The 12,973-nt window shown below is 38.4% G+C and overlaps 2 protein-coding genes across 5 annotated transcripts in view; one reads left to right on the top strand and one right to left on the bottom strand.

The window, feature by feature from the left end:
* Nucleotides 1-5,419, top strand: part of MTBP (MDM2 binding protein) — a 29,470-nt gene extending 24,051 nt beyond the window's left edge. For all 4 annotated transcript variants that reach the window (XM_066176740.1, XM_066176723.1, XM_066176732.1 and 1 more), the window contains exons 19-22: nucleotides 293-524; nucleotides 1,629-1,742; nucleotides 3,447-3,512; nucleotides 5,040-5,419. In XM_066176740.1, coding sequence (XP_066032837.1) covers nucleotides 293-524; nucleotides 1,629-1,742; nucleotides 3,447-3,512; nucleotides 5,040-5,075 — 448 coding nt within the window. In that variant the 3' untranslated portion in view covers nucleotides 5,076-5,419. The remainder of the gene's footprint in view (nucleotides 1-292; nucleotides 525-1,628; nucleotides 1,743-3,446; nucleotides 3,513-5,039) is intronic.
* Nucleotides 5,420-8,711: 3,292 nt separating this feature from the next.
* Nucleotides 8,712-12,973, bottom strand: part of SNTB1 (syntrophin beta 1) — a 112,973-nt gene continuing 108,711 nt past the window's right edge. Inside the window, exon 7 of the mRNA XM_066176701.1 lies at nucleotides 8,712-12,146. Within this exon, the coding sequence (XP_066032798.1) occupies nucleotides 12,054-12,146 (93 nt within the window). The 3' untranslated portion in view covers nucleotides 8,712-12,053. The remainder of the gene's footprint in view (nucleotides 12,147-12,973) is intronic.

The raw sequence follows: 12,973 nt of genomic DNA, 5'->3' as shown, positions 1-12,973 counted from the left end.
TTATTTTCTCAGTTACCTGGTTTCTTCAATTTGTTTCTAGACCTTTTTAATCAGAGGTGCAATGGGTCTATGTATCAGAGCCCAATCCAGTAAGCAGAGTGTTCTTCTAATACAAAAAATTTTACAGAATAGAATCCTGTCTTCCTGTCTGATGTTTTCAGATGTTGTTTGCAGGAAAGCTCAGTACTTACCGCTCTAAAGCAGCGGCCACTGTAGCAGAAACAACGGCACTTAGTTGGTACAAAACCTGAAAGTTATTTATATTGGGTTTTTTAATTATTATTCTTTCTAGGCTAACCAAATCTGAGAGTACAGACTCCCTCCCGTCTCAGGCAAGTGGGAGCAGCAGGAGCCACTGTGCAGTTGCTGTGACAAGGAAACGCTCTGAAAGATCCATTTCCGTGGCTGCAGCGTCATCGAAACTGCCCAGCCAAGCCCACAGAGCAGCCACCAAGGCTGGCTCAGCTGCAGAGCCTGAGGCCTCAAAGCCACAGAAGGAATCCAGATCCCAGAAACACACAAGGGTAAGATCTACCTTCTTCTCTTAGTGATGAAGCAGCTGTTGAACTTCTTTCCGTGGGACTTGATTTGTAAAAATTTTTTAGCTCAAGGTGAACTATCTTCATCTGTATTTGTTACTGAATTTCATTCTGTTCACTTGTGTACGTGAATCCTGAGGGCACTGAGGAGAGTGCTGCAAAAGCAAAGAATGAAAAAGTGTGTAAAGGAAATTTTATCATGCCCAGGGGATTAAGGCTGAGAGAGATAACAACGAGGAATAAAAAAGGTGGAAATTAATATCAATTAATAGGAATTATGAAATATAGGTGATTGTTATGAAACCTAAAGGCACTAAAGAGATATATGTGCTGGAAGGGTCAAAGGCATTGTGGAGGAACAGACTATTCTGAGAATAAAGAGATTCCAGTAGTTCTGTAAATCCATTAATTGAGATAGCAGTTAGATAATTTGGTGGAATAATGTTTAATTAATAGCTGTGCGTATCAGGAATGCCTCTTCTAAAATACAATACACAAAACTGTTTCTGGCTTGCTGATACTAATTTTAAATTAATCCTGGGGTACAAGGGGAACACTGCAAGAATGTTAATGTACGGTCAAAGGCAAGTTGGAATGGTCCAAGGAAGCATACATTGGTGTGACTCATTCAGACCTACAGCAGAGTTTAAACATCTCTGATGTAAAGAATGTCAGAGGAAATTTTCTAATGGGACTTTAGTGTCAGATTTTTAATTTTTTTAAAAAAATGTATGTATCAAACAAGGGAACATCTGTATAGCAAAAAGTGTCCTTTTTATATATAATACTTTGGAGAAGAAAAAACCCAAGATGATATTGACTTCTTTTTTATATTCCAAGCTCCATGTGAATATTCACTGATCCTTAACATATAAACATTTTCTTAATTTTTTCAAATGAAGGAAGTGGAAATAGATTGTTAAATAACTCTGCTCAAATTCAACCAGTGAGCTGATCGCCTTTGGCTATAGATTAAAGACAGGCAAGATCACAAAATGTTTTCTGTTTTGGGCTTTTTTACTTCCCTTGGACAATTTTTTATGTCGGTAGTTGGGATGAACTTCTGAGTGTGTTTCTTCTGTTTCCAAGATGCTGAAGGAGGTGGTTGCTAAGACTCTTCAACAACATGGAATTGCAGAGGATCATAAGTGCTTCACATCATGCAGCCAGCGTCTATTTGAGATATCAAAATTCTACTTAAAGGTAACTAGAAGGCACACTCTTCCCAATCTTTATTTTTAGTTTAAGTGAAGCCACTCCTGAATAAAACTTGAGATAGTATGTGGGATATTCAGAGTTGATTAAGCTAATATTTCCCAGTGGTGTGTTAGTAATGTGTATATTGTGTGGAGAAACCTTTGGACTTGTCGAATGCAAAAGGTAGTTTTACTATATATTTTGGTGGCGTTCTGCTTGTTTTAAAACCTTCTAAAGCACTAGCATTTTATACATAGTGAAATAATATGCTAAAGCATGGGCCTGTTAGATCAGGTCACTCTTAGAGCTGCAACAGCCAAGAAAGCAATAGTGTATTTCCCAGCTGTAGCTGTGACAGCTCAGCTTTTCCCTTGTTTCTAAGGTTGTTGGCTCAATAAGTAGCTTACAGAACTGTCTCAGAAATTGCAGTTCCCTGACATAATGTGCTTTATTATCTGACACATACTGGCTCAGCAGCAGCCTGTAGAATCGCATCAACCTCATGTTTAGGGGGAGATGAGAATTCTTTCCACAATACCTAGGAGGACTATGACTCAATGCTGAAGCCCATGTTACTTGGTCTGAGCACAAAATCGAGTTAATTACAGTATGGAGTGATTAAAAGCTATTGCTCACACGCTGAGCTGCTTTTCTGCTCATTTGCATGTATATAACCTACCAGTTAGGGTGAACCAGCTCAGTTCAGTCAACTTCCGTTAAGGGTGCTTTAAGCTAAATGAAAGTTGGACAGGACTGGATGCTTACACAATCAGAACATCATGCTGATAAGTACCAACTTCTTAAATAATTGGAACAAATTTGTGCAGTCATTCTGTAAGTGTTCCCAAAATCTCCCTGAAATATGCCCTGAAGGAAGATCCAAATCCTAATCCAAAATCAGAAAGGGCTGTATGGACGGATGTATGAGTGGAGCAAATCAGGGTTTGTGGTTCCATTCCAAGCAGAAAAGGAAAAGGAAGAATATGGAAGTGATCCTGTCCTTTCTGGAGAGAGGTTTTAACACAGGATTTTGTTCTCCTAAACTGTCTTGCAGCTGCAAGTCTGTGGGAATCCTTTGAATCCTTTTTGTGTGCTGCATAATTCAAAGGCACGGTAACATAGGTACCATTTTCCTCTGGAGACAAGTAGTAAATGAATTTTCTTTCTCTTCAGGCAAAGTTTTGTTCTTGCTTTGTTTAAAAGAGTAGATTAGGTGGGACTCATTAAATGAGCAAAACAGAAAAGCCATTCTAGATTTTTCCCTTCACTGGTTTTCTTTTCTGATGTCTGCTTCTCTGTTCTTTGCCAGAACTCTGTATTACAGGGTAAACTCACAGCTGATTTCCATGTTTATATAGAAACAGGATTTCAGTCAAGACTTGTAAGAACTTTGAGTATCATTGAAGAAAAAAAGTTCTGGAAATTGTGCAGAAATGTACAGGTCGTTAGGAAGACTCAGTCATAATTGAGTACTAGGTTTGGACTGCTGTAAGGAAACCTGCAACCTATTGGAATAGATTTAAATTCTTTTCCTTTTTTAATTAAAAAAGCAAAGTCAAATAATTCTTCTGTTGAATTCTTCTGTCAAATAATTCTCTGAACAAGGTGATAAAAGTGTAACACCACCCCGGTTATTAGGGCTCTTATAACCCGAATTAGAGTGATCGTATGAGTTTGCTGACTTCTGTGGCTTTTTTGTTTCATATTTAGGACCTTAAAACATCTAGAGGACTTCTTGATGAAATGAAGAAAACAGCAAATAGCAATGCTAAACAGGTAAGACCATGTGTTTATTTGTTCCTGTACATAGCCAAGACTAAATGCTGCTGTGGCATCTTGGCCACAGGATGGTTTAGTTCACAACTTTAAGAGATGGAGAGGTACATACCCTTGGCCGTGAGTCTTGTTTGACTCTGATCTCACACAAACTTTCTCTCAGTCAGTAGTCCCAAGGCAAAATTTCCAGGTTTTGGATGGTATTTTAGTTAACAGTTGCTGAGAAGATGTGCCACAGTGAGAAATGGTAATGAAGACAATAAATGTTTCTACATCACTGGAGGGGAGGGAGGGGGGGGAAGGACATTTTTCTATAATTAGGATCATTAGGGAATTCTTCTTTTCTTGTATTGAAGGAAATAACATTACAAAGGTTAGGAAGTAATAAAGGTCTCTAAAAGGAAATAATTTTTTTAGAGGAAGCAATGAAAATCGGTAATTTTAGGCTTGTGAGTAACTGTAAGCATGAGGGATATCAGGTTGGGTTATTTGTGTGTAACATTGGACTTACGTGAACAGTGTAAGCACAGTGTAAGTAACATGAACATTTGCAGCACAGTGCAAATGACAGAAGTAAGTTTCCTCCAGAAATTAAGTAACTCTGAGTTAAGTTCTGAGACATACACTGAAGTGACTCCATGATTTGGGGGGGAAAAAGAAGTGTCATATATAAGTACCATACAGTTTTCATAATCATAAATTAAATGGAAGAATTTGAACTGAAGTAGATAAGTAACAGAACACACACTCAAGAAAGCTGCTAGATCCCCACAGAACTTATTCTGAGAGCAGTATTTGCTGTGTTCTGTGCTGTATTCCTTTGTGGATTGCTTTGTATGGATGATAAGGTTTCGAAAACTGTATGGGTTGTGATGTTTGGTGCTGAACTGGGCTATTGTGCTGATACACTGCTTCTCACCTCCATCTTTGTCTGGGCAGAAAATTACTAGTTTTTTGTATGTTTGCTGTTGGCAAAAGGCATTAAAATCGGTGTTCTCCTAAACTGCTTACATCTCCCTGCCTTCGAGAGTATTTTGAAATTACTTCACAAAAATATAATTGCTGAGGACTAGATAGTGGTCTGAACAACTGCCCTGCTTGGAAAGTAGCAGTGATAATGGTGGTAGATACAACAGTGCACAAATTACCCTTTATTTTTTCTTCTCTGGCATTAGGAACTTTTACTGCTGGAAGCATGAGCTGTATGGCATTATGTGCACCTTCTTGCTGGTATATGGAAAGAATGGGATGAAGTAACTAAATTCGGGGGTTCTAAAAATGCCTTTTCCTAAAGACAAAGCATTCTGTAAGATAAAATATAATTCTAGGATAATGCTGTTTCTGCCCAGTTTACTAACAACACTTTCTCCTTTTGAGTAGTTTGCTTTTACATACTGTATAGTAAATACCACACAGATGGTGACAAAGAACTAAAGAAAGAATTGATAGAAGTCTGTGACATGTTCTTAATTTGCTTTCAAACCCAGGAGTTATGTAAATTGTTTGCTTTCTCATTTATTTGCCCAGGTGATTGAATGGGTTTTGGAGAAGACTGGCAAGTAGAAGCACTGTGTGGATTCTATTCACACCTTCCCAGGGGCTGTGGAGACAGAGCACTTGTAATAGACAAGCATTATACTGCCCAATGCACACACGGATCTGCACACTGAGAGGACTCTGGTCATGTAATTATATAGACTCATTCTTCAACTGCAGGAACAAGGTTGGAAGCTTTTTATACTGAAAGTTTTAATTTTTTTTTTAATTCGAATGAAAAGAGGTTGTATTTTATATGAGTATTTATTATGTTTGTTAAAAGGAATATAGCTGGACTTGGTTTATAAAGCTTTGTATATTTTTCAACCAGTGTATTTGGTTTTATAGGAATAAAAACCCCCTTCCTTTTACCTTTTTGCGTGAAGATCTCTATTCTACTGACTACAGCTTGCTCTTGTATAAACAGCTGTTTACAGCATTGACCATTAACATTTTATACACTAATTAAGAACAGTTCCTGTTCTGCAGGTAAAAACAGTCATAATCAGAATTTGAATCATAATTATCTCTGTGTTGTAATATAAGGAAGAAAAAAAGCATGGCTTGAAACTTGATGCAAGGTCCCATTAAACAAAGTTTCTTTGTTTTACAAGCTGAATTTTTGGTATAATTTCCTGCATGCTCTTTGTAACACACCTTAGAAAAATATCTAGGAGAGGTCTGAGATTTCTTTTCCTGGAAGAGGAGAAAATCAAAGCAGTAGTGGTAATGAGGATGGTGAGAGCTGGAAAAAAGCTGGTGTGCTATGCTGAAACATAAGGGAAAAAAAGAGTTTCTAACTGTGTTACAAATACAGTAAAATACTTAATTTGGCCTCAGTTTAAGTCTCTGGCATGTGCCTGGCTGGGATTAATGTAATTATTAAAGTTAGTATTTTGTTGAGATGAGGAGTTCCTACTAAGCTTTCTGTATTAAGGATTTCCTATTCATCATATAAACTAATGGGATTAAAACTGATAGAGATGCAGGGCTATTGTTTACTATGTTATCCTGGTAGGAAAATAAACTAAGCAATACAAATAAAAATGAAACATATTGTTGTGGAAAAGTAATGGAACTAAACCATGTGGAGGCTTGCTTAATGCTGTAAAATTTGCTTTCTCTAAAGAGCCTTCCTGATTTTGTGATGTCATTGCTTAATTCTATTTGGTGTAAGGCTGAGCCCTAAGTAGGTTTTTCATGTCTAACAGGACCTGGAGTTAAACTGTTCTGTTCCTTTGTTCCCAAGTTTACCATTGTCCTGAACTCTACAAGACCTTTTCTGAGTGGGTGTGTACTTGGTTTAAGTGAGCTGCAGTCGGAGAGCTCTGAAGTTGTTCTGCTGTGACAGTGGGCTCTAGTGAGTACTGTGTGCATCCAAGCCCAGGAGAAACAGAACCACTTGTAAGATGCATTACATTTGTCTGCAGAATGCCACACGTCCACAGCATCCCAGTTGTAGTGATATGGTAAAATAGAAATGCAATGAAGAGACATATTTAAATAATCTTTTAATAAGTGCACACACACAATTGCTCCAATGTAATGATTACTGTGTATGGCTCACATTTCTTTGCATTCAATATAGAAAACAAGAAAGTTATCAAGACATTAACCTTTCTTAACATCTTGTAGTCAATCAAGAAAGTCTCTACTTCCAGAGAGAGAAAAGCGGTAAGCTGTAGCCTTATCTCTTCAGCCTGAATGCTGATACTTTTGTCTGAATACTAAAGCAAGCCACTGAAAGTTGTATTTTCTACTTAATTTTGGGAAGTTTATATATTTGAAATTAGAAAAACTTTCTAGTTAATAATTATACATAAGTTGATAAGTAAAAGTACAGCAGCTCTACATTTCATAAATCTTTGAGGCTAAGCTGCCATGAGCAAAGAAAATACCTTCAGGAAAGTAATTAATACTTTGAACTGGTTTTCTTGTACTTCAAGTAGGACTCAATGGTTATTGGTTTAATTATTTCAGTAGACTCAAAGGCTGGCCTGAAGTAATCAGCAGGAAAGCAATTAGGGAAACAAGCATTTAGAGGTACTGTTTTTTGCACAATTCCCAGTGCAGAACTTACACACTGCTACCCATGTCTCGTTTGCTCTTTGTGTTGGTGGCTTTTTGGGGCAAGTGGTAGCTATTTTATTATTGTAGCTTGATACCACTGCCCCATTTAAGCTGTGATAATTGTCTCTGTCCATGCTCTTAACCTACAAAAAGCAGGCAATAATTTGACCTGGTCTACTGTAACAGCACTAAACCAGATTATTTTATATCTGTTGTAGTTCCAAAACCCCACACTGAGAGTTTATGCAGCTCGGTTGATGTGGTGTCACTTAAGTGATGCAGAATGTAATATCATCTTTTGCCTCTAAACTTCAAATTATCTTCTTGTTTGTGGCTACTGAATGCCAAATCCAGTCTGTGTTATGCATATTTTGGGTGCTTGCTTTCATGTTGTTTGCAAGTCAGGCTATAAGTCATATTCACCAGTACACACTTCTGGTTTACCCATAACCCATCCATCCTATATAATAAGCACATAACATATCATAGCATAATATGTTATGTATTACATTATGTATAATACATTATGGATTATATGTAGGAGCACATCATCCATCCATGTTATGAGTTTATATTCCCCACAGGATTGGGGTAAGACAGCGCTGATGTGGTTGCAGTTACTTAGTGATGTGGTTACTTGTAATATTACAGTAATTACATGATTAATATCACTGGGCTACCACAGAACTTTGCTTGGGTACTAATGTTTGTCCAAATTCACAAACTTCTTTGTCCCAATTCACAGTTCTCCCTTGGATATTTTTTTCTAAATTTGTTTCCTAATGCCTCTAATTATTTGCACAAGCATGGAATTATGATGAATTCCCAAGTCGGAAAAGCAAGTGATTATGTTCAACAGGAGGTTATCATCTTTGTTAAATATTTTAAATGTTCTTCCCCTCATTCTTTTAAATTAAATTTTTGCCCTGGTTGGTCTGGGGGTTCACTTAGAGCAAGCAGACTGAGTTTCTCAAAATTTTGCAAGCATATTATTAATATCTGCTCTTTAAAATCGAAGTCACCACTGAATTCAAAAGTGTCCATAATATACACAGTGTGTGTATATATATAAATATGTAATATATACTGCATTAATGGTCTCTCTATATAGTAAATAGACTCAGTAAAGAGATAGTTATCAATCTGCCAGTTTAACTTTTATGAAAATAACATAAATTTAGAAATCAATGGCAGTGTAATGATCTGAAGCACACAATTTCTTTAGGCTCTGGTTCTGCTTCCACTGAAACTAAAGAAGCTCCAATTAACTTTTAAGCATGGGTGAGAGGACACTGAGAATGCTTTTGGGTGGAAATCAGATCAATCTCTTCTTCAAATCAGCTGAGCTTTCCAGTGCTGAGTGCTGGATGGAGTGTGCTGCCATGTCCTGTAGGAGGAAGAAATTCTAATATTCTGCAGAACGAAAACACTTGTTATTTGCAAAAATTACTTGCAAAATTTGCAAATTGTAAAGGTGTCTGTGGTGGTGATTTGCTTGGTAGCATGTCAAGAGTCTTGTTCTGATTTCTAAAGTACCTTAAGAGAGATGCTGGTTCCATTTGAAGGGCAGGACTATTAGAAACACCAGTATGATTCCCTGAACACAATTAGATCAGCTTTATTTTTTTTAACAAACACTTTATATCACATTTTTAATAACATTTTTACTCCAAATATGTATCCCAGTCTTTCTCATGATGAAGCTGCTGTACAAACTTTCTGATAAGACCATTCCATTTATAGTCATTATTTTGCAAAAAGAGTGAAAATCTGGAATATCCCTTTTTAGGCTTTCCATGAGGCTGTTCTGTCATAACTTGGGTCAGACTGAAAGAAAAGGCTTTAAATTGCCACAGTTAACTTTTCTATTCGGGCCACTAAGTTAAGAATTAAATCAAAAGAGGAAAAAAATCTCTTTTCCCATAACCGTTCATAAGAGAAAAAAGGCACATGTTGGCCTCAGTCCTTGAATGCAGAAGCTTGAGCAGAAATTTCTGCTTTTTCTTAATTTTTTTATAAGTCTTCTGTTACCACCTAATTCAGTATCAGCAACAGAGATAGCATTGCAACTTCAGCAGAGATGTCTGAATGACCTGCCCTAAAACATCCCTGTGGGATTTCAGGGGTTTTTTTTAAATTTTAAGTTTTTAATTCATTTCACCAATGCAATTAACAGTTCTCCCAAGTAACAGAATTCTTAACAGAAGCACTGAAGTTTAAATGTATTTCTCCCAGCCCAAAATCAAAGGACAGCCTTCCAGATAGTTTGTCTGGATACAAAGTAAGGTCACCTCACAAAAATCCAATAAATGACTTTATTAAATATATTCTTTTCCTCTAAAATATAAATATTCACTATACTCTTATAAATGTGGAATAGGTTCATATTTCATTTGTCTATCCCATCCAAATATGAATCAGTCCAAAATCTGAAAATGAAGAAATAGATTCTGTAATTATCATTCTTTTTTTCTATAAATATATAATATGAATTTTCTTTGCAAACTGCTTAGTTATTCACCTAGACTTCATATAGTACTGAGCACCTTAGATTACATTTTGTGTCATTTAATTGTTGGCACTAATATAGGAATTTGTAATATTTACAATGCACATACATGTTAGGTATAACATTCCAGTGATTTGTAAGTGTTAAAAGGAAGAAGGAAATAGTGCAGTATAGTTTACATATGTATTTAACCTACCCCCCCCCCAAATGCAAGTTTTCACTTCAACCTCTGGACCTTCTATAGGAGCCTGTCTCCAAATTCTAAAGTTATACTTTGGAACAGCAATAAAATGTCCTGAACTGGTTTTTGAAGACTTCACACAACAGTTTTCTTGATAAGGTGACATGAGCTCCTCCTCAGAGTCCTGTCCCCCTGCGTACCGACTGCTCTCCGCTTCTCGGATCTCTCCCAGAAGCTTCCAAGGCCAAGGAGTCCCAAGGAACTGCCACAGAAAGTTGTGTGAATGGCAGTGGTCACTAAATGAGAAATGTCCATCTGGAAGTTACTGGTAAGTTATGTAACGTTACCTCCTACCTTGTTAATTTACATGAGGAAATATTTTTTAAGTGCAAGTACCATGACAATAAAATGAAAGTGCAGAGCTGGGTGGATCCTTCCTTGGCATGCCTCTGACTGGTGAGAGGTGCTGGGATTGGGGCTGCTCTTCCAATGGGGCACTGAGCTGTTCTTCAGTGATTATTTCCTGTATTTCTGAATTCAGCCCATCATCCTAATATTTTAATTGGTTTTGATGATTAAGATACCTGTGGAAATCATCACGTTCTTATGCTGTGAATAGACAGCATGACTTATGGTCAACTCTCAAACTTAGCTTAAAAACATCATGGAACCAAAATGTGTTTAATTTTCCCCTTTGCCAGCCAAGTGATGCTAAGTTGAAATCTATGTGCTTTCGTAGAAATAAAAGAAATGTTGTAATATGAAAACTGAATATCCACAAACACTGAATATACCTGTACATTACTGTATATTGCTTCCTGTTCTTCAAAGTGTGAGTTTAGGGCAAAACTCTAAAAGCAGACAAAAACCCACCCCTGTATTAAGCTGTTCTTTTTACAAAGGAAGAACAACATAAGTGGCATCCCTGTTTTGCTTCTTCCTATTCCCACCATATCACATGATGCCAGTTTATTACTTCCAGGCGCAAGCTGTGTATATCCTCTCTGGTGCTGAAGGTCAGTGTTCCTGCCTGCTTTTTCTGCTCAGGTAACTGTTAAAAAGGCTGAAACTCAGTGAATCACAAGAGCAAGCTGTGGTGCAAAACAGTCACCAGTAAGTTGTGGGCATGGAGATGAACACCTTGTATTTCTCCAGCAAGAAATTTGGTCTTGCCAAATCATGCCCGTAGGAGCAGTTCCATGTCAAGGAGTGCAGCTTGTGTTCCTGCCCTGGGCTGTGTTTCTCACTGTTGTGGAACTGCTTCAATAAATGTTTCAAAAACTCATAAAATCAAGTCTTCCTCCTTCCCTGTGTTTGTTCTTCTATGATGACCATACAACCAGACTTGTCTGAGCAAAGGGGTGACTCAGTTGGGGTAGGAGGACAGAACCTTTGAATGGCTTTTTACCGGAAAACTGCTATGGAGATATGCTGGCAGAAGCATCATCTCAGGTAATTTTTACCTGAGCTGGGGCTCCCAGATAGCTGAAAATCATTAAGCTATTCTGGGAAGTCACTATAAAAATGCATCCTGTGTCCATTAACAAAGGACACTCCTGCCTGTGCCCCCCTGACATCCCTATGGCTGCCCCTGCTTTGGCTCCATCACTAGGAGTGTGGGTGACATGTGGTTACTGCTTAATGTGAAATTGCCCCTGGCAGGGGCCCTCCAGCTGTTACCTGACCACAGCTGGATTGCTTCAGTGTCCAACTCAGAGGTGTGTGTTTGCAGGTTCTGCTGGATATTCATGCAAGAGGTTCTGGCAATGCTCCAAAAGAAAAATCTTCTGTAAGAGGTGCACAGATTATAACTGAAAGAACCTTTTACTTTCAGGTGATGGGACAATCTTTAGAGGATTTCTCCCCAGCCAACCTTGGCTTGCATCACAACCAACAAGTGCTCTTGCCTGCATAGCCCTTAACTTTATATAGACAAGTACATTGAAATAGGCACAATTTATGATTCTGAAACGTTTACATGTGTGGTACTACACGCTTTTATGGTCTCATACAGGATTTTAAAATCCCATTATTTACAATCAAATCCCCCGTATTCCTTGTCATGCCATTTCTTTAGCTGGTCAAAATGAAACCTGGGCCTTGGAGGACTGCAGAAGTGACCAATGCCTAGTCCTGAGTCCCAGGCTGGTGTCTGGTGCCAGCTGGGACAGATTGCTGCTGTTCACTGTACTTCAGATTAGTTGTGGTTGCCCCGTCTCTCTTTGAAGGAACAGATGGATCCCACTTATGCCACCAAGCCCAGTCTCGTGATCTTTGCTGACAGGAAGGAATGGATGATGAAAACAATTGGTTTTGGACAGGAATGAAGGTCCAGTTGCTGAAAGTACAGAAAAAAAAAAAAAACAACAAAACCCAAAATCAGACTGAGAATTATAGCTCAAACAAGAAATCATTTACTGAGTACTCAAACTGCTGTCTGGTATTTTGAACAGGCTTCTAATAATAACAACCCTTCTCTACACCATATTGTTTTTCCTTTGCATTCAGCTGCAAATATTTAGGTTGCTATAACTAGTATCTTGGAAGCAGGTGATGTCCTGGTGCCTCTGGCCTTGTATCCACCTGGGTGAGCAGCGGAAGACTGCTGAGAAAGCTGAATCAGATGCTGCAAGCACCTTTCCAAGAGGCTCAACCCCATCTTTTTTGGCCTTTTTGGCCTGGGATGGTGGTGGGACTGCTCTGTCTGATGTCCAGTGCATCTGCTGTTGGTGCAGCTGAAGTACCTTCAGCCAGTGCTGCACAGCTGCTTCTCTGTTCTCACAGCCAGCAGTGGGGCTGAACTCAGAGTTTGTTCTCCATAGTTGTGGTTCAGAAGATCTCAGCACACACTTGCTAAGTCTGACAGGCTTGTCAGTGTGCAGAGGCCCAACAACAGGGTCACATCAAAACAAACACATTTGCTTTTTGTGGTGTGCATTCTGCCCTGCTTCCTCCTTTTTCCCGGCTGCACTGCAGTCTGAGAAATGCTTGTTAGGCCTAGGCCTTGGCCTTGAAAAACAGCACCTGGGCTCATCCCTTCTTGAGCTTATCAGAAAGACCTGTCCACTCCCAGGAACTACTGCTGTCTAAGGTGTTCCTGTTTCCCTTATGAACAACCTTGGGAACTATTTTCCTTGCCTGAATGGCACAACATTCCTATTCTCA

Source organism: Chamaea fasciata, unplaced genomic scaffold, assembly GCF_029207755.1.
Source record: "Chamaea fasciata isolate MVZ Bird 193981 ecotype frontalis unplaced genomic scaffold, bChaFas1.0.hap1 SCAF_1, whole genome shotgun sequence".
Taxonomy (NCBI): Eukaryota; Metazoa; Chordata; class Aves; order Passeriformes; family Sylviidae; genus Chamaea; species Chamaea fasciata.
This window is presented reverse-complemented; position numbering and strand designations above follow the sequence as displayed.